Source organism: Dermacentor albipictus, chromosome 2, assembly GCF_038994185.2.
Source record: "Dermacentor albipictus isolate Rhodes 1998 colony chromosome 2, USDA_Dalb.pri_finalv2, whole genome shotgun sequence".
Taxonomy (NCBI): Eukaryota; Metazoa; Arthropoda; class Arachnida; order Ixodida; family Ixodidae; genus Dermacentor; species Dermacentor albipictus.
The window spans coordinates 90,095,933-90,116,832 of NC_091822.1; the positions used below are offsets into that span (position 1 = coordinate 90,095,933).

Sequence of the window (20,900 nt, forward strand, 5' to 3'; positions counted from 1 at the left end):
TTTACTTAGCTTTCTAAAGACTCTTGTCCGGCGTGAAAGGGCTGCGATTAAGGTTTTGCCGGTACCCGCCTGTCTGCAGCACTATGTAGCTGCAGATTCAACAACTAAGATTCGTTTACGCTGCTCGAAGTACGTACGTGTGTACTTACGTGCACCCAATCTACTGCTGTGCCCAGCTTGTACAGCTTCATAATTTAATCTTCTTGTTACCATAATGACCGAACGCAAGGCGCGTGACATATTCGCCCAAATAACGCGAGCGTCATCTACAAACGTGCAAGATCAACGCGTAGCATCTAAGTTATTCTCGTGTTTTCGTCATGACCCTGGCATCTTTTTATGCACTTTAACTGGTCCTACAGTTTTATGACAGAATCGTGCCCTTAACTCTCAAGTGCAAACATCACAGTGGAGCCTGTACTTTATTTGTGAGCGAAGCGTATGGGTGTCGCTCCTGCAGATATGTTACACCACCAAGTATTCCAGCTGACCACGACAGCGCTTTCTAATTCTTGAACAGATACCGATCCAGCGCCGAGCTTCTCACGTGCTACGGTTTAGCATTTGCACTAAGGGGGAAAGAGAAAAGCGCGAAGTCAAATTTAACCCTCAGTGGCGCAAAGTTAGGTCTTATTCTAGTATAAGAGTTGTATATGTTTATGGTTTCCTTTTCGCCGCTTGAAGTATCGGGAACGAGAATTCTAGACTATATTTAGGAGGGCTCTTATTTAAGCGTGCTTTGCAAAAGTAGATTTCCTTTATTTGCCACTGAAAGTTGTCCGACGGTATACCAATAGAATCTTGAACTGGGATCTTCGCAATGGATCTCCGCTCCGGCGTTGACTATGTATGCGTGGCGTGATGCAGGGGGACCGTCGCGGGGAGACTCTTGTAATGGTGGTCTCCGCGTCATGTCATCACTGGCATTATCGCCACGATACAAAACACTCGGCAGAAAATATTCAGACGTTTATTTACCCACTCGGAAACTTCGCTTCTCGCATTCGAACATGTCGGTTGGACCTGCATATTTCTTTTTCTAGGCTTTATAAGTGTAGAGCGAATCTACAATCAGAACGCAATGTAAACAACGAAGAGCATAAAATGCCATGTCAGTAGGCCTACTCGCTTGTGCCGTGGCTTTCATAGTTACAACTTCGAAAAGCAATTTAATACACCAAAGCTTGCGCGCACACATGGTGGTCAGTAGTGGTCCTACGGGGATCGTACTTTTGACTTTCTTAAGAGTGCAGCTCTTCAGGCCTCCGTTCTTGCGTCGAGTGCCGGCGGCGTAAGCGAGCGAACGAGTACAGCAAAAGATGAAAGTGAACGCGGATCACAGCGGGAAAGGATAGCGCGCGAGGTAATTGGAGGAGGAAACTACAGTGAAAGCATAATGCGGACAACGAGAGAACGGGAGACGGCCTGTGCGTAGTGGAGTTGCCGGGAGCCACGGCATCCGCATCTGCGCGGGTGATCTCATTTACGGTTCCGATGGGGGGGGGGGGGGGAGCAGGGCAGCGTAAGGCGGGGAGTGCTATGCCCGCCCGTGGCGTTGTCAGTCCGCGGTACCAGCATAGTGAAACGAGTTCAACAAGAACGGACACTCGGTGAAAACAGGCAACAGGAAATACATCACGCTAGTATTAGCGCAGTCTGTTAGCGGCGGCGAGCATCGGAAAATGAGAATGTGAGGTGAAGTTAACAGACTTTGTTATCTGTTTTTTTTTCGCTAAAACTAAGAAGTGTTCCATATAAACGAACTTATACTTTGCGAATTATTTTTCTTGCGTTACCTAGAAACAAGCTAACGGCACGCGAGACGAGCCGGATACATGCGTCATGCACCAGACACGCCGCCAGACTTCACGGAACGGCAGCCCTTGTGAAGTTCGCCGATTTGGCAACTCGTCTTTCTCTCTCTCGCTCTTTTTTTTCTTTTTTCAGATTTAGCCTCCTCTGTTGGGCTCGGGGCGTACTCTTCGTCCGTTCCGTACTTTGGCGTGGCACCACTGCATTATTTGAATATGGCAAGGCGTGAAACATTACTCGACAATCTGTGACGCATTCCACTCAATTTAGGCTTGCGGCACGGAACCTAGATTTGTGACGCAGTCAAGAAAAAACAGCTAAACTATAGTGGCGGAGTTAACTTGAAGTAATAGCACGTAGGGGGGATATTTGCAGCGCTTTCTATCGGTCCCCCATTACTGTGATTAATTTGAATAGTTTTGGAATGCTCACTGCTCCTGGCGTTGGGGCGCATTGAGCGAAAATCAGATCGGTTGTGTGAAGCAGTCAGTTTCGCGCACACTGAATCTTACAGCGACAAGCTGGTGACACTTTCTGTAACCCGGACAATTATCGTAAATATTTTCCTTACTTTTTAGGATACTCTTGAGGCAAGCTTGCTGTGCCTGGTGTTGTGATGCAGTGAGCGAAAATCAGTTCGGCCGTGTGACGCAGTTACATTCCCGCGTACAGATTCTTCGTGGGACAAGCTTATGACGGTTTTAGTGGCCGTGCAACAACATGTACCATCTTTCGGTACTCACGCTTGTCGAACACGGTATGATTGATTGCCTAGGATGATAATACGGGAACATGTTGCGTGAGCCGGGAAATGCACAAAAGATAACGCCAAGGAACTCAAACACCAGGAACTTGTAACTCGAAAATTCTGTCTTCGGAACGACTGAAAACAGGCTTTGCGCCAGCGCATTGCTCCTGATATGCGAGCGTTTAGCATGGTCTGGTTCAGAGCCTGGGTTATGGCTACCTCTGCGTAAGTAGCACCATCGCGTCGGCTAACGCCAAGTAGTTTAGCAAACACGCCATCACGCGTGTATTTGGGCTGTTAAAGCACACAAATGCCTGTACATGGGGGAATGCTTGGTAGTGTAGGGTTTGGAGGACAGGACTTCGGGATGGAAAACAACAAACTTGGGAGGGATTTATTCTACATTATGTACAAGGAGGTGAGCGTGAAGTGACAGTCGTACAGACATTACGGGCCGGCAGCAACTCGGACGCTGCGGCCCGCGGCAAGAAGTTCGAGAGAGGTGAATCAGGGAATCAGGGCATGTCCCAGAATGCTCAGGTCTCTCTGGAAGGCTTCTTATAAGCCCTTCGAGCACTGCAAGTCACGTCATGTTTGACCAATGGGAGAGTCCACTCCGATGACGCCACTTGCAGCCAATGGTAGGCGCCCGTGTCGCGTGGCACACCTGTCGGGGCTCTCTGCGCTCTTGCCACGCAGACTGGCAATCCACTTGTAGGCTGGAGAAGGAGCGGGGGGGGGGGGGGGCGCTCGTGCACCTGCTTCATTGTCGGATGCCCACCTGCTAACCCCGGCGACTCGGCTCCGCAGCGGTGGCAAATGCCTTCTTCAAAGACGAAGGGGGTCGATTGAGCTCCATTGTCCCAGGCCCCCTTCTAATCCCGGCGACGCACGAACTTGTTGGCACGTAAACTTGTTTGCTCGGCCGCTTCTCTGGAATGCGCTTTCCTGTGTCTGCATTCCTCAATTAGCTGTGCTGCCACTCGAAGCGGTTTGGGGAACTCGAAGAAATCGCAGGAACCAGCTCCATATCTAACAGCTCGTCCTCGCCCCGGTTGTTCCGAATGGCCGGTGAACTCAATTCGCTGGTCATGAGGAACGCTGAAAGAAGCTGCAGGGTACTGGGGTCGAGCCTCGTTTGACAACCCTCGGGATCCTGGGCCCTGGAGAACATACGTCAAACAAACCAAACAACACAGCGCTGCCCCACGTGTAAGCGCAGGCTCTTCACCCCTGACTCGCCAGGCTATTACTGAGTCAAAATGAACCCTGATCTTTTATTTCCCCAATTTTGACTAAACAGTTCCAACCACCCTTCCAAACAGCTATCCATTTCTCCTCGATTGCCGACAAGACCAGAGTACCATTGTTGTTGCAAAACAAAAGGGTCGTTGACGATGCAAACAACAAATGAAAACAGCCGAACATAACTTAAGTGGCCTAACCACACGAACAGCATGTTTCCAATCTATCGCAGTGGCGTACTTATCACACGTAATGGTGCCACTGAACAATCTGGTCAACCTCACAAGTACGTAATCACAAGCGCACTAGCCTTGTGGTCACTAAACAAAACGCGTACTTGCGTTGTAGACAAACTTTTCACTTACGCTTACTCACGTTTCTTCCCTGAAAGTCCTACAGGACACGTGACGTAAACGAACAATTAAACTTGCGGGACTTACACACTCCGCAGAACTCTTAAAATGATGCGTCTTCTACTAACTCTTTCCACGCACGTTCACTAAAGAAGTCAGAATACACGGCTGCCCTCACACACACACTAGCAACCCAGTCATAAAGTCTGCTTCCTTCCGTCCACACAGGACACGCGCTAATGGAACTAAGAACGCCTCTCAGTGCAACTCATGCACTCACTGAAAACTTACGCGCTTAACCTTACAAAATTCAAAAAACTTAAAAAGAAAGAAGGTTAAATAACACACGCGCTTTACCATAGGCCTTTCGACGATAACCTTGACCTTCAGGTTACTCACACACACAAAAAAGAAAGCCTATATGCTTATTAATGAGCATCTCGCGAGACTACATGTTTACTTAAAACGCATCTTTCAAATCTCGGAGCTTTCTCAAACCAAAACACTAACAAAGCTCAAACCTTACACATTGAAAGAAATCCTAGTCTCAAATCGCGAAAAACTTTCCGATGCTCAAAATAAAAAACAAGACACTCCATTTCTACGGAAGGGCTCTTCGCCTCCCTTTCCAAACGCTTATGTCTGACTCATACTCTGAGCCGTCCTCGCGGTGGTCGCGGCTTGAAAGCTACTCTGGCTGCCGAGAGACAACAAAAGGGCTGACTAACTATCAGCTCCCCGAAGACGTTACGGTCTCCTGCCAATTTGCGTCCTCGCGCCCCGCTTTCAACACAAACCCGATTGACCGCGTCGCTTCTCCCCACCTGGTCTCGTCCTGCCACCTTGCGTTTCTTCGAACTGCACGCTGAGCTATAAAAAGAACTACGGAACGACGAGGAGCTTAACTGCCCCGTGCCCTTTGTCCGCGTCCGCGCAGAACATTCTTCGCGGTCCCCCTTTGACCGGTGGTTTGAACGTTTTCGATGCGTCAACATCGTCCGAGACGACCGCATCTTTTTCCTCGCGCCCTGCCCATTTGGGTTTCTCGCCATTTTTGGCGGCGCTACATTAATTACCGACTTTGGGTCTCTACCGCGCTTCTTTTTACGGCGCTTTCTCCTTGCACTAGTTTTCATGTCGCCTTCTCGTGCCTCGTGCTGGCCGGTACACATTTCGTCGGCCCGGATCGGCCTCTTACCCGCACAGTCTGAGTGATTCTCACTTAAATCAACACTCGCTCTGCCTCGACTGGCGGACAGCTCAACCGACTCTGGCACAATGCAGCAGGCTTTATTCGAGTTAGACCACTCGCACTCTTGCGAACTGCCCTCTGCTACATTGCCCAGCGCACGCTGTGCATCGGCACACAGCCCGTCGGTATCGATCGCTGTCTCACGCGCACAGTCCGAATGATTAATAACTGAATCATCCCTCTCTAGGCTACCTAGACTGGCGGAGAGCCGCACCGATCCCTGAACAATGCAGTTGTTCTCTCGTGAGCTACGGAGCTCGCCACCCCGAGAGCTATTCTCAACTGCATCGTCCAGCTCGCACTTCACTTCTGCACGCACAGGCTCTACATGGGTGCTCGCGTCTGTCGCGTCAACAGTACCCTTTTCCTCACTAGCAACCTCGCTAACATTACCAGCGACGCACACGCTCGGTAACTGTGCCAATTTGTTCGCAGCTGGCCTAGCTGTCTCTACAGTCATCTGTTGGCACAGCACCTCGTCGCTCTCCTTGCGGCCTTTAACGGCCTCTGTTGCCACTAAGGCATCGTTAGCAGCTAGCCTTTTCCCTTCACTTATTAATCGGCAGTCAATCTCACAGGCACTATTCTTTTCGTCGGCTTCTGGCGAAAGTCCGCTAGACACTTCCTCATTCTTTCGCTCTGTACTTCCTACAGAATTCTCAGACAGCCGTTGTCTCTGTGCCAATAACTGATCACAATGCTGTATCTCTTTGATCAGTGCTGCCTTCTCTCTCTCATACTTTTCCTCTCGCTCACGTTCGCGTTCATTCTCACGTCCGTGACGCTCACACCTCAGAGTAAGTTCTTGAAGCTCCTGCTTCCGTTCATTCTCGCGTTCTTCACGCTGACGCTCACTCCTAAGCTCACGACGCTCTCGCAAACGTACACGACGCGCACGCTCCCGTGGCTCCTGTATCACTTCCCAAGCAAGCTCAATGCTTTTGTCATCATTGCCACTATCATTAATCGCCTTTATGATAGCTGGCGTTTCCATCCGTTCGTCCGCCTCAACTCCCAAATCGTCGCACACCAACAACAAGTCCAACCTCGTCAACCTTCTAAGATCCATGGCAGCTGCCCCGACAGGTGGTTAAAAACTGTTTTCCTTAATTAATTTGTGCAAACACACAATGCAACAAACTCCCGATTCCCAGAACTATCAAAATTGAACACACAACCTTTGAGTCTGGCGAATCATAAGGAAAAAAACCACGCGCTCACTTACGGTTGCAGCACTCTGCCATCCGGTTCATCCGTCCGCTGTTCCCGGTTCCTTCCGGACTCCCTGGGTCGAAGGCTCGCTCCTTCTTCGATACTCCCAGTCTCTTCGGACCTCTTTCGACGAAGGCTCTCTCTTCTTCGCTCTTCCCGGTTCCTTAGTATCTCTCTTGACGAAGGTTTATCCGTAGCGCTGCCACCAGCTGATGCATTCGGAGGCGATCCTACCGCTGCCAACCAGATGTAGGGGTTGAAGGGACGGGACTTCGGGATGGAAACCCACAACTTGGGAGGGATTTATTCTACATTATGTACAGGGACGAGAGCGTCAATTAACAGTCGTACAGACATTACGGGCCGGCAGCAACTCGGACGCTGCGGCCCGCGGCAAGAAGTTCGAGAGAGGTGAATCAGGGAATCAGGGCATGTCCCAGAATGCTCAGGTCTCTCTGGAAGGCTTCTTATAAGCCCTTCGAGCACTGCAAGTCACGTCATGTTTGACCAATGGGAGAGTCCACTCCGATGACGCCACTTGCAGCCAATGGTAGGCGCCCGTGTCGCGTGGCACACCTGTCGGGGCTCTCTGCGCTCTTGCCACGCAGACTGGCAATCCACTTGTAGGCTGGAGAAGGAGCGGGGGGGGGGGGGCGCTCGTGCACCTGCTTCATTGTCGGATGCCCACCTGCTAACCCCGGCGACTCGGCTCCGCAGCGGTGGCAAATGCCTTCTTCAAAGACGAAGGGGGTCGATTGAGCTCCATTGTCCCAGGCCCCCTTCTAATCCCGGCGACGCACGAACTTGTTGGCACGTAAACTTGTTTGCTCGGCCGCTTCTCTGGAATGCGCTTTCCTGTGTCTGCATTCCTCAATTAGCTGTGCTGCCACTCGAAGCGGTTTGGGGAACTCGAAGAAATCGCAGGAACCAGCTCCATATCTAACAGTAGTCGGATATTTTCACCATATTATATATATGGCATTGTTTGGGATGAGGCTGGTGTTTTTTTACGCCATGTATGTAAAAGCGAATTGCTTTTATTTGTAATGACGCCCGTTCACCACTTTCGCACGTTTCGCCTCTACATGCAACATTCCTATAAGGTGTTAACACCGAAATGACACATGCTTGAAATTTGCTTTTTTCAGCTTATGCCGTCCGGTCGAGCTTCGTGCCGGAACTACTGATGTTAACCTGGTGCCACAGCGTTGGATGAATGCAGAAGAACCCGCCAGAAGCATATATATGAATCGAAATAAACATTTTTTTCTTTGTTTTTTCATTTTACAAGGCATCTTGCATCTACTTTATGAAATTGGACGTGCAATATATCCGATGGAGGTTTGTAAAGGTCGTCCGCACTCATTTTGTCTTAATAAAATGATTCCGTATCAAGACGGCGCGTGGTTCAGCATCAGAAGCCAAGAAACAAATGCCGCGCCGAATAGCGCAGCTAGAGTTAGGCCTTACAGCTTGCGTTCAAAACGCGGGCGCCCAAAACCGAAGCCGGCAGTGTGGTTGAGGTATTAATGCCGGCGGCTTGGAGGGCTACAGTCGATTCGACAGTTGGGCTCTATAGGAACGTCCGCTCTTATTGAATTGCTCCACGGTGCCAGCATGTGTGACGAGGATCACAGCTCCTGTAAGGAGCGATGGCGAGCGGCTGCGTGCAAGGCTCAATGTGACGCTGCCTTGTTTGTTGTCGCCGCTGACACTGGTGGCACGATTTTACCGTGACGAAAAAAATATAAATTATCGGGTTTTACCTGCCAAAACCAGTTTCTGAATATGAGGCATGCCGTAGTGGAGGACTCCGGAAATTTCGACCACCTGGGGTTCTTTAACGTGCACCTAAATCTAAGTACACGGGCGTTTTAGCATTTCGCCTCCATCGAAATGCGACCGCCGTGGCCGGGATTCAATCCCGCGACCTCGTCCTCAGCAGCCCAACACCATAGCCACTGAGCAACCACGGCGGGTCACCATGACGAAGGACCGCTCTCGTCGTCAGTGGAACGAAAGCGTGAGAAGAATAAAGCGTGGTGCCGCGCAAGACGGCCGACGATGGCTGCGATACGGCGTCACAGTAGCGCGCGCCCTGTCTATGGAAACAAAGCGCGCTACTCGCAGCCTTCTCTTCCTAATATAAACTGTGCAGCGATATAACCGTATTGCAAAATATTGACACGCGAAACGAAAACGCGCACGGAGCTGCGCTCAAATTTGGAATAAGTGAGTATCGTAATCGTCGATGAACTTTTTTCTTCAATGCAGAACACTGAGTCTCATACTGTAAACGATTACCAAGTCCAGGAAAAATTAGAAACAATCATCGACCTCAAAGCGAGCTACAGTCGGCGCATTGCTGGTATTTTTTGAACAGTTCCGATTTAGAGAATAACTCGCAAACTAGCGTACCGTGCTCCAAAGGCATGTAGAAAACATTCTGGCACGTTATTTATTGCGTTTGAACAAAAAACTGCGGGCAATCATATAAATATATGACGGGAATGACGGGCGGAAGCACGTAGAAATTGTCATGCTGTTTGTGCAGGTTTCCGTTTCACTGACGCGAAACCGTAAACAAGGTCACTTGCGCAGCGGGGTAGCACATAGCAACCAACGAATGCAAAAGCATAACAAGGAGTTATCTTGGGCCAGAGGACATCATAATAGCGAATTGCTCTTTAATAAAAAAGAAACACAAGCTGCTGTGTCGGCAGCGGCAGGCAAGTGGGGGCCCACACCCAGCAAACGCGCGGCGAGCGCCTGACGCAGAGAGGGAGACCCGGAGCCAACTGCTCCTGATGAAAACCGGACAAGGACTGGGCCGGCTCGCAGCCATTTATCACCAAAAAAGACTACACGCCAGATGGCACCTCCTGAGTGGTCCAAGCTTGTCACATGACAGAAGGGTGGTGCGCCATCTAGCTAGACTACTACGAAACATAAATGTATGATAACACAGAGATCTTGCAGGGGGCGACACTATACCACACAAACCAAAAGCAACGGCAAGAAATTAGTGAAACTGACAGGTGGCGAAATTTATCCCCCTGCACGACAAGCAGTGTCTCGCCAAGGAATATCTGTGGCTTGCACGACCATCAGAAAGCGAAGAAAAATAATCAAGCCTGTCAACAGTCGCGCTTTTTCGCCGCGAACCACTAGAATACTAACGTATACTTTCGCTCTTCACCACCTACAGCCAAACTGAGATCTATAGTACCGCCCCACTGACATATCCAGCCGCGCTTTCGATCGGGTGAGCCCACGTGCTTGCAGTTTAGGGAGATATAAGAGTGAGTGATTTCCCCTTGAGAACGGTCAGACTGATTGTCTCTGGCATCTCGTCGAGAATTAAGAGCCTAAAGGTCTCTATCTCATCAAGCGCTCACGGCTTTAGTAATAATATTTTAAAGTATACAGTAATATATTCAGCCCCCCCCCCCACCATTTCATGCATGTTTAGCAGCCCTTAACCATGTCGCTGTAAAGTCTGGAAAATCATGCGGATGTTTAAGTCCGGCAATAAAATCAAGATACGTAATTATACCCCACGTCATTTAAAACCATTCTATGTAAACTACTAGCTAGAGCATGGTACTACAGCATGTCATAGCATTTAATACTGAGCAGCAAATACAAGCTAACAATTCTTTCTATCCAAAGCAACACTGTTGCAGGAAAGGACTCTCCTGTGAGACTCAACTTATCGAATTCACTAATTAGCTCTTGACTTGCATATACAATAGATTTCAAATTGACACCATTTTTTTTTTACTTTGCCACAGCCTTTAACGGCGCTCCCCACTCTACATTGACAGTCAAAATAACATCATTATATTTGGAGAGCCTTACAATATCGTGGATAAGGAACTTTTTCACATCCGCTAACAGTTTACCTTTACTGACAATCATTCATCTCGCTTGGCCGATGTGAGATCTGGAACGCGAACGGAGATTGTTGTTCAAAAATTGGAGGACGCTTAAGCTTCGCCTTCAAGAGTGGAACGCGATAGCGTTATCGCATCCCGTTCGCACCACCTACTCAAACGTGCTACGCCAGCCAAACGACGCGATCGGCAGAGATAGCCGGGCCCTGACGCGCCATGAAGGCGGACGCGATCATGGGGCGAGTGGCGCGCCCCGTGTCGGGGCAGCGCCGTACATTGCGAGGAGTGGGTCTTCTGTATTTGCCGCAAGATGGCTCTGCGTGTGCGCAGAGCGCAGAAGAAATTTAGCGGAAACGTACTTCGCTACTCGTGAAACTGCGACTTCTGTAGGTTACATGGTCATAATTACCGATATACACTGCAGTATAACTTTCTACGGCACGTTTCTAAGGGAACACCGCACTCACTAGAGGCGATTTTGTCCCCTTTTGAAGGAACGTTTATGAAGTGCCTTCTGGGATTTATCGCTCACGGTAACGCCGCTAACGCCGACACCGACGACACCGGCTTTTCAGCGACACGAGCTCCTTAACGCTGTCGCGTTAAAACGTTGCGGCTGACGACTAGGCGCCGCCTAGGCCAATGGCGTGAAGAGAAATGGAACGCAAGCTGAACGCGCGTCTGGTGTAGCTCAAGGTAACGCGCTGGTTCCGCTATTGTTTGCCATCTACATCAATGTTTTGCCGTCCATCATTACATCAGCAATCAGACTATTCACCAGAACTTGCATCATCATCATCAGCCTGGTTACGCCTACTGCAGGCAAAGGCCTCTCCCATACTTCTCCAACTGCCCCGGTCATGTACTAATTATGGCCATGTCGTCCCTGCAAACTTCCTAATCCCATCCGCTCACCTAACTTTCTGCCGCCCCCTGTTACGCTTCCCCTCCCTTGGAATCCAGTCCTTAACCCTTAATGACCATCGGTTATCTTCCATCCTCATTACATGTCCTGCCCATGCCCGTTTCTTTTTCTTGATTTCAACAAAGATGTCATTAACTCGGGTTTGTTCCCTAACACATTCTGCTCTTTTTTTATCCCTTAACGTTACCCCCATCATTCTTCTTTCCATAGCTGGTTGCGTCATCCTTAATTTAAGTAGAACCCTTTTCGTAAACCTCCAGGTTTCTGGCCCATAGGTAAGTACTAGTATGAGACAGCTATTATACACTTTTATCTTCAGGTATAATGGCAACATGCTGTTCATGATCTGAGAATGCCGGCCAAACGCACCCCAGCCTCTTATTCTTCTGATTATTTCAGTCTCATTATCCAGATCCGCAATCACTACCTGTCCTAAGTAGACGTATTCCCTTACCGCTTCCAGTGCCTCACTACCTATCGTAAACTGCTGTTCTCTTCCAAGGCAGTTAAACATTACTTTAGTTTTCAGCAGATTAATTTTTAGACCCAACCTTCGGCTTTGCCCTTCCAGGTCAGTGAGCATGCATTGCAGTTGGTCGCCTGAGTTACTACGCAAGGCAATACCATCAGCAAATCGCAAGTTACTAAGGTATTCTCCATTACCTCTTGTCCCCAATTCTTCCCAATCCAGGTCTCTGAATACCTCCTGTAAACATGCTGTGAATAGCATCCCAGAGATCGTATGTCTTTGGCGTCCCCTTTCTTATGGATTAGAATTATTTTAGCATTTTTCCAATATTCCAGTACGCTCGAAGTCATGAGGCCTTGCGTATACAGGGTGGCCAGTTTTTCTAGAACAATCTGCCCACCATCCTTCAGCAAATCTCCTGTTACCTGATCCTCCCCAGCTGCCTTCCCCCTTTGCCTAGCTCCCAAGGCTTTCTTCACTTCTTCCTGCGTTACCTGTGGGATTTCTATTTCCTCTAGACTATTCTCTTTTCCATTAACGTCGTGGGTGCCACTGGTACTGCATAAATCTCTATAGAACTCCTCAGCCTCTTGAACTATCTCATCCATATCAGTAATGATATTGGCGGCGTTGTCTCTTAACGAATACGTCTGATTCTTGCCTATTCCTAGTTACTTTTTCACTGTTTTTAGGCTTCCTCCGTTCCTGAGAGCATGTTCAATTCTATCCATATTATAATTCCTTATGTCAGCTGTCTTACGCTTGTTGATTAAGTTCGAAAGGTCTGCCAGTTCTATTCTAGCTGTAGGGTTAGAGGCTTTCATACATTGGCGTTTCTTGATCAGATCTTTCGTCTCCTGCGATAGCTTACTGGTATCCTGTCTAACGGAGTTGTCGCTGACTTCTATTGCACACTCCTAAATGATGCCCATAAGATTGTCGTTCATTGTTTCAACACTAAGCTCCTCTTCCCGTGTTGAAGCCGAATACCTGTCCTGTAGCTTGATCCAGAATTCCTCCATTTTCCCTCTTAGCGCTAACTCATTGATCGGGTTCTTATGTACCAGTTTCTTCCGTTCCCTCGTCAAGTCTAGGCTAATTCGTGTTCTTACCATCCTATGGTCACTGCAGCGCACCTTGCCGAGCACGTCCACATCTTGTATGATGCCAGGGTTAGCGCAGAGTATCAGGTCTATTTCATTTCTAGTCTGGTCATTCGGGCTCCTCCACGTCCACTTTCGGCATTCCCGCTTGCGGAAGGAGGTATTAATTATCCGCATATTATTCTGTTCTGCAAAATCTACTAATGACTCTCCCCTGCTATTCCTAGTGCCTATGCGATATTCCCCCACTGCCTTTTCTCCAGCCTGCTTCGTGCCTTCCTTGGCATCGAAGTCGCCCATCAGTACAGTGTATCCTGTTTTGACCTTACCTCTCGCCGATTCCACGTCTTCATAGAAGCATTTGACTTCCTGGTCATCATGACTGGATGTAGGGGCGTACACCTGTACGACATTCGATTTGTACCTCTTGTTAAGGTTCACAAAAAGATCTGCCACCCTCTCGTTAATGCTTTAGAATTCCTGTACGTTACCAGCTATATTCTCATTAATCAGGAATCCGACTCCTAGTTCTCGCCTCTCCGCTAAGCTCCGGTAGCACAGGACGTGCCCGCTTTTTAGCACTGTATATGCTTCATTTGTCCTAACTTCACTGAGCCCTATTATATCCCATTTACTGACATCTGATTCCTCCAATAGCACTGCTAGACTCGCCTCAATAGATAACGTTCTAGCTTTCAGATTCCAATGGCGGCCTGTCCGGATCCAAGGATTCTTAGCACCCTCTGCTGCATCGCAGGTCTGACCGTCGCCGTGGTCAGTTGCTTCGCAGCTGCTGGGGACTGAGGGCCGGGGTTTGATTGCGTTCATATGGGAGGTTTTGGCCAAGTACTGCACCAGCGTGGCCAATCCTGCTCTGGTGACGGAGTGCGTTACCGGTTCTGGTCACCGGGATCAGGCCGCACTCCAGGCCTGTTTCTGCAATTTTATCAACACGCGGATTTTTCTTCATGCGATGTAAAATTGCGTGGCACAGGGATTCGAACCACGCTCCTCTTGCACGCGAGTCGGATGCTCTACCTCTACGCCACTGCTGCTCCGTTGCGTAGCTTATCGCAAAATTAAGACACTCGATGACCACTTCGCTCTTCAAAAAGATCTAGATGAAATTACAAACTGGTGCACATTATGGCAAATGTAACTAAGTAAAGAAAAATATAAACTAATGACCATCAACCCAAAGCAAAGAAGCTCTGTTTGCACTTACTCGCTTAATAACAGTGCTCTCACAGCCAACCCCTTCAACAAATATACTGGTACCCATTTTACAACAAACATGTCTTTCAAAGCGCATATAAAACATGTTACAGCAATAGCAACTCGCACAATTGGTTATCTAAAACGAAACCTACATGAAACCCCTTCAGCCAATCGTGATAGCGTAAAGAACTTTTGTTCGTCTACAGCTCGAATTCGCATCTGCCACCTGGGGCCGTACTCTGAAAAGCTCGCCTTCCGCTATAGTTTCGCCGCCGCGATAGTCACGTTCAATGCATCAAGCGACTGCTTACCCGTGACGACAGCGTGCACTACCAACACGCGCTGTTGAACATTTCACATCGCACGAGAGAGCACACCCTGCGAGTGCAGAGCTGCTCGGGTGTGTTATTTTCGTGTGTAGTTGCCGCAGTACGGGTTCTACGCACTGACTACGGTTGGTTACGGCCTCATTAGGTAAAATAAATTGAATAAGGAAGTGTGAATTTCTTTTTTTATATGAATCAACAAATATCGCCTCGAGACAACGCGTGTAAGACCCTACCAAATAGACTACTATTAACAACCACCTACCTTATCTCTAGTACACTTCCCCACCAACCTAACGCCAAAAAATATGTTCGTTTGTTTAATATATGTCGAGAGCACCGATCCACACCATGACGTTAAAATGACGCAGACCGGAACTACTAGATGGCTCTGTTTATTTTCCGGTTTTACTAAAACCGCCAATCAGTGCGCGCCGTTGGCAGAGGCGTGGCCAGGGCGATAGTTTCGCGGAAGGCAAACGTTTCAGAATATGGGCCCTGGTTGTCACATCAGGAATATTTATCAAATTCTCTCGAATCTGTTTCATACTATGTCGCACATTTCATCGACAAAAAACCAGTTGGCATTCTAGTGCTGCTGCTATAAAGAAGTCTGTATCACTCCAATCAATTGAATAAAACAGGATGATAGCTCTGCTTTGCTTACTGCACAAATTACCTCCCGGTCCACGCGCAACTGCATTACCACTTTCCCGAACATTTCGCACATCTCGCCGCTTATAAAAGATACACACTGCTTAACAAGTGTACTTGGCCGCGCAAACGCATTTCATAAACCTGCATTACCTCGTCCAATAGCAGCTAACAAACATCTAAGCCACATTGTTGAATTTAGTAACGTGGGCTCTTTTCGAGAAACAAAAAAAAAATGATTCCGTAGCGCATTCATGCGCGTATGTTTTATTTGTCCCACCTGACTTCGCTGTCGGCATCCTTTCTTGCCTGCTAGTTATATATATATATATATATATATATATATATATATATATATATATATATATATATATATATATATATATATACCTACGCTTTCAGTTTGCCAAAAGGTTGGGACATGCGCGTTTCTGATTGATCAGAATGTTGCTGTTGTTGCTCGTTTGCTTGATGTGAAACGGCATCTTTATTTTTATTTCTTCGATTTGTTGCTAGTTATGCTGTTCTGTTCTCGCTGTATCTTGTTCTTACCCCTTTCACGCATTACTCCAGTTAGATCCTGTGAGGCATGTGTACAAATGGATAAATAAACAAAAAATTACCGACGATTACGTTACTTCCTAATGCGAAATTTGAGCGCAGCAAATAAGCTGTTTCACCTTTTCGATAGATTGAGGCAAAGAAATCGAGCAACACATGTATGCGCTATCACAGAATTTTTTTTTATGTTTCACACGTATTCCTTTAACAAAGACTCCACTAACAGTTCTTGACAGTCATGAAGGAAGCTTTGTGGTCGGAGAAATAGACTAATATATGTTCGACTTGGTACACCAATGCTTGATTCTCAAAGACGAGATCTATACAAGTGCCCCGCGAGGTTGTCACAGCCGTAGGACGCGTTACGAGCGAGAGGAACGGGATGTTCTCCCGCATAAGTGTTAGGAAATTGCTGTTTGTCTTTATGTCAACATTAAAGTCCCCCACTACTAACATCGGTGTGGATCGATGGACGGTTAATGCGAGTTGCAGGAAGTGCACGACGTCTTTCGTGAGTGCGGTAGCGGACTCACGAAAGCGGTATCAGTCGGTCGCTGCTAGCGCTGGGGGGATGAAAGGGGGGCGGAGCTGGTTACGAGGCCGACGATAACGCCGACGACGACGCGAAATCCAGGAACGGACGCCAAAGAGCCATTTGTGTAGCCAGCCCTCCTCCACAGTCTCTCCTCCTCCCTTCCATCATCCTCCCTCGCCCGGAGAGCCGACAGCGCGCATGCGCGGCGGCGGAGCAGATTCGTCGGCGAGCTGGTTACGAGGCCGACGACAACGCCGACGACGACGCGAAACCCAGGAACGGACGCCAAAGAGCCATTTGTGTAGCCAGCCCTCCTCCACAGTCTCTCATCCTCCCTTCCATCATCCACCCTCGCCCGGAGAGCCGACAGCGCGCATGCGCGGCGGCGGAGCATGATATTCGTCGGCGAGCTGGTTACGAGGCCGACGACAACGCCGACGACGACGACGACGCGAAACCCAGGAACGGACGCCAAAGAGCTGCGCTCTAATATTTAACGAATGGAAGATTATTTCCACCTCGCGCTAAAGCCTACCGTTTTATGCGAAGCATATTACGAGAGCTCAACCCAGCTCCTCAGGCGCGGCGGTGTCGCCATGAAAGCACGTGACACCGTGACGTCACGAAAGAGGAGAAGTGGCTTTGGCTCAACTCTTGCAAGACGGGCTGGGTGGGAATCGAACCAGGGTCTCCGGAGTGTGGGACGGAGACGCTACCACTGAGCCACGAGTACGATGCTTCAAAGCGGTACAAAAGCGCCTCTAGTGAATGCGGTGTTGCCTTAGAAACGAGCTGTTTCTAAGGCGTGCGTCTCTTGCTCAGGCGCACATTTCGTTGCCGCGCCGAACGCTGCTTTGCTCGACGCTCAACGCGTCCAATGCGGGGCGCGTAGTCGCTGCCCTGTAGCCCATTGACTTACACCCCTTGGCGGGTCGACGGGAACGCTGTCGCGTTCCGCTCTTGAAGGCGAAGCAGTAATGCATGAGTTGTTTCTTCGTCTAGCCGAACCAAATATAGCCAAGCAACAGCAGTTCACCAGGCTAAACAGTGGTTCAACAACTAAAATAAAGGCTAGTATGCTTCGCATCCTGGGCTTAACCTTACCTAAGCCACAGCCATTTTTTTTTTTGACAGCAGCACCAGAACGCGCCGTGGAACGAGTGGTGGAGGCAACAAGGAGGGGACGCGACAAACATTCGCCGTAACATCTATGACCGCTTATCGAGAGGTTCCGATATATAAAAATGCGTAAGTGCGCATGCTCTGTATGATTCGGAATGATTGAGACTTAGATCAAAAGCACGGAGTTTTTCCCATTTTGACTCGGCAGAGTTCAGTACCTATCGTTCACACAATCCATGAAATATGAGTTCTTGCCGATGTTATTCTAGTCAAAATCTCTACGAATGCCTCGCGGCCGGTGCCAATGACACCTGGATGATGAGTGAAAGTGTCATAGTGCCCTCTGGCCGGTGCAAGGCTTTTATACACAAAGTGCAGATTTCAGTGGTGAGCCGGTATTGCGATATCTTCCGCAACAATCTCGCCGACGAAGCCACCAAAATAACTCTAGAAGGAATCAACCTTGTTGTGATAACATTATGGAGGACTGAATGGAATAACATATCGAGAACTGAGACCGAATGTTTAGTATCCTCCATATAAAGAATACTCGAAAGTATTGTCAGCAGATAATTCGCAGACTGCGCACGATACCATATTTGACGACCGACCACATAAGCGCCGTCCACATCTCCCAAATATGAAGAATCATCTCCAACTCGACACAGCAATAGCCGCAGGAAATATTCTGGTGCACGGTTGCTTCACAAATCAAACGAAGGTGAAAATAACCACACGCAGAAACTTCTCTGGGAGTTGTCTAAGTATAGTTAACCACTGTGCCACTTGCTCATCTAAAGGCGGCCTGCGTAATTGTAAATATTAAGAAACTTGATTCAACAAGTATAAATGACAGCGCAGTGACGACACGAACTGCTGCGGAAAGTGGCACAAATTGCATTGCTCACGCAAGAAAACTATTGCAAGTGGCAGCAAAAAGTGCGCTGATGATGTTCCGATCATTATAAGCCGTTAGCGCTAATTAGGGTGTGATCTAACCGCGTTAAACCAATACCAACCAAGACCAAGGGTACTTCGGCAGTGGCTGCGTATGGCGCGGACGTGCGGGCGCTATCTTGAAAGCATTTGGCAATGGAGACGGAGTGCACCGAGCGCTAGATAAATTCGTGTGCGCTGTCTTCTCGCCACCTCGCGTTGAAGCGAGAGGCGGCGAGAGTGTCAATTCGCTCGCTGCTGCGGGCTCTATCTTGAAAACGACAGCCTGACGTGACGAACGAATGGACAGACTGAGTTACAGAAGGACGGGTTTCCTCGTTGCGTAGGCATACAAACACTTAGGTATATAAATTTGTAAACCTCATGGCAGGCACACGCTTGCTATCCATTGTGTGCAACGTGTGTTCTTTTTATTTCGTTTCCGAATTCTTTATGTCACGCCATTACACAACGGATGAACCCGTACCAGTTAGCCCCACTTTCAGTCCTTCTGAAGACACAGGAAAATCTAACACGCTACCACTACTATTTGTGCATACTATGAGATGAATAAAAGACAGATTCTGAATGTGCGAGTTCAGAAAAACATGACTCCTATTTGTATAGAACTTTTCAGTATATACTGCTTCGTTTATTGTACTTTATGCTACAATATTTAGTGCCACATGGTCAAGCCATGAAAATGAACTAGGAATTAATTGTGCTTTGTAAACCTGGAAGCACGTGTATTCAGCCTTCATCAGGCTGACCGTGCCGAATAATCTGAGCGCTGGCGATCTAGCTAGAGCCAGAACACTCGGCATGACTTCTTATGCTTCAACTGAATTGCGACTGTGGAATTGAGTAACACTCCTTAAAAAAAGAAACGACGTTCCTCGTTTTTAATGGAGTGCGAACAAACTTCTGCTTTAGTAACCACGGCGCACAGTTTTCAGGTCGTCAAGAAAGGCATTTATTTATCACCTTTCCACCCTGCCCAATTACCCTTGCAATACTGGAAGAAAATGCAGACCACGCATCCCGCCGTGTGTAAAATAAGAGTACTCTTTACCCTGCGAGAAGTAGCGTTTCCGGAAAAGCAACACGGCTCACTCACCCTCGCCCTTTCCGTCGGGGGATTGTTGCCCTGGTCCGACATGTTTTCTCCCGCGAGGACGTCGCCACGAATCCCGTGCTTGAGTCGAGTTGCATTCGCGCTGGTCGCGCATTCCGTTTTGGCAGCGGAATCAGCGAGTCGCTTGACGTAAAATCATGGACATGGAAGGACACTGCTGTGGCTGCTGCTGCTGCTGCTAGCGCCACCGCCGCCACCGCTGTATCCGCTGTCTACATTTCAAACTGCACGCACGGTCACCGCTTGTATCGGTCGTGTTTTGGCTTGACTTGCCACCTGCTCTGACACGGCGTTACGAACGCGCTGCGACGGCGAGCCCTCTCCCAATTGGCGCGCGATGTTTCATATTCACGCTCGGTCCCGTATAGGGCCTGTGATTTTAGGATAAAGCTGGAGAATGTGATGCAATAAAAAGGTCTCGTCGCTTGAATTGCACTTCGAGTTCAGATTTACGGGACATAAAAAAAACTGTACGTCAACAACATGAAAAAAGAGGGAGATGAAAAGCAACCGCAGGCTGATAGATAACAGCCGTGCAGTGTAGGTACCTATCGTACCAAAATGATAGGGCAAGAGAAGGAGGAAAGTAGATGATAATGTATGCTACACCGGGTTTAGGGAAAAGCATATCAGAGAAAGAGGGACGTGCAACTTGTGCAGGTGTTCGTTAATCGCAAGTGCTTGACTGCTACGAGCGCAATCGACGTCATCTAGATCGCTGAGCGAACTTAGCAGACAGCCGTTCGTGTTCCAACTATTCTTGCATGTACAAAAAAGAAATAAATAATCACCCTCACGTCATAGTCAGTCTCGTCGTTCACAGCATTGCCGCAGTTTTGCGAGCACGTATAGGAAGAGTATGCGCTGGCCAGCAAGCACTACGGCAATTTTAGTGTGCTACAAAAATGTAACGCCGACCGCTGGAACGGCCACGAAAATGGTACGATATCTTGAGCGATGACAGACGTCTGTCTGCATGCCGGATGCGTAATGGTGTACTGAAGTATGAAAATAGGGCTGTGTTTTACAAGTGCATTCCTTGAATGTTTCATTTGGGACCGTGAAAATCGGGCGTGCGTAACACTTCAGGAAACATTAGAAACAAGCAAATGAAGCACATATATAATAGCACGGACCATGCTTGTCATGTTCAAGAGCACTTCTACAGGGAGATATATTTTTATTACGAAGGCATCATAGGTGGACGTAGCACACTTTGCATATGTATACGTAAGACAAAAAACGTGAGCTGACTGCGAAGGCAGTAGCATAAATATGCCCGTCAATCTTGATTAAGCACAGTCTACACCACCGTCGCAAAGGGTTCGCTCTCACGAGGAAAGAATGAGAAAACTAGAACTTTTGAAGAATGACTTTGGCACGACAGAAACAAGCGTG

At 48.4% G+C, this 20,900-nt stretch overlaps 1 protein-coding gene across 2 annotated transcripts in view; it reads right to left on the reverse strand.

Moving 5' to 3' along the window:
- LOC135900965 (monocarboxylate transporter 5-like) overlaps positions 1–19,880 on the reverse strand; it is a 40,850-nt gene extending 20,970 nt beyond the window's left edge. Inside the window, exon 1 of one of the 2 annotated variants that reach the window (XM_065430592.1) lies at positions 19,485–19,880. In XM_065430592.1, the coding sequence (XP_065286664.1) occupies positions 19,485–19,596 (112 nt within the window). In that variant the 5' untranslated portion in view covers positions 19,597–19,880. The remainder of the gene's footprint in view (positions 1–19,484) is intronic. The other variant, XM_065430591.1, reaches the window with a different exon arrangement.
- Between the last annotated feature and the right edge of the window lie 1,020 nt (positions 19,881–20,900).